The 901-nt window shown below is 31.6% G+C and overlaps 1 protein-coding gene across 1 annotated transcript in view; it reads left to right on the top strand.

Moving 5' to 3' along the window:
- Positions 1 to 901, top strand: part of FCF1 (FCF1 rRNA-processing protein) — a 30,106-nt gene that overhangs the window by 5,974 nt on the left and 23,231 nt on the right. Inside the window, exon 5 of the mRNA XM_008567511.1 lies at positions 3 to 84. Coding sequence (XP_008565733.1) covers positions 3 to 84 — 82 coding nt within the window. The remainder of the gene's footprint in view (positions 1 to 2; positions 85 to 901) is intronic.

The raw sequence follows: 901 nt of genomic DNA, 5'->3' as shown, positions 1-901 counted from the left end.
TGGTTGATACCAACTTTATCAACTTTTCCATTAAAGCCAAACTGGACTTAGTACAGTCAATGATGGACTGTCTGTACGCCAAGTGTGAGTATTATACTTTTACATCTCTGCAACATTTGTACAGAATAATCATATTTATCCAAATACATGAGAAGAGGGAGGTAGAGTTCTAGTTAAGTGAATTTCTGGCTTTGGTTGCCATAGCAATGGCCATTTTCAGTGAATCGAAATATAATGCAAACCTGACTGGGAATAATAAGACATTCTGCTGTTTACGATCACAGAACCAGAAGTTGGATGATGCTCCATTCCTAAGTTTATTCAGTTTGGTCTTTATTTGTACCACAAAGGATCTGAGGTGGTTTGTTTACCCCTAGGTATGCAATTTACCATTAAATTTCCCTTGTGTATTTGGTTATCCCCTCCTTCAGATGATCTTTCTGCACTACCATATGAGTAGGAAAAAGAAATTTTAGGCCATGTACTAGGGAATAACCTCCTAATAATAAGATATGTTACATTTTGTGGTATATCACATTAAAATTAATGAATATTATATTCATTAATATTCATATTAATGAATATTATATTCATTAATATTCATATTAATGAATACAAACCTACATTTTGTGGTAGGTTTATATTCATATATTTTTCCAGTCACCCAGTTAAAGGTACAATTGAAAATTAGACTTATACTTTGCCATAAGAACAAATTATTGGAATCAAAGGAAAAAATTGTACCTTGCTCTTTAATTTTTAAAGGATATTGTATAATAAACCACATTTACAGAGTGATAGTAATGTAAATGTGGTTTTATTGATCTACCAAGATGAAATGATGGAGTAAGGGATGTATGAATGGTGCAAGAGAGCAAAATTCTTTAAATGCCTAAAATTA

The sequence above is a fragment of the Galeopterus variegatus genome, unplaced genomic scaffold (genome assembly GCF_000696425.1).
Source record: "Galeopterus variegatus unplaced genomic scaffold, G_variegatus-3.0.2 Scaffold325, whole genome shotgun sequence".
Lineage (NCBI taxonomy): Eukaryota > Metazoa > Chordata > Mammalia > Dermoptera > Cynocephalidae > Galeopterus > Galeopterus variegatus.
This window is presented reverse-complemented; position numbering and strand designations above follow the sequence as displayed.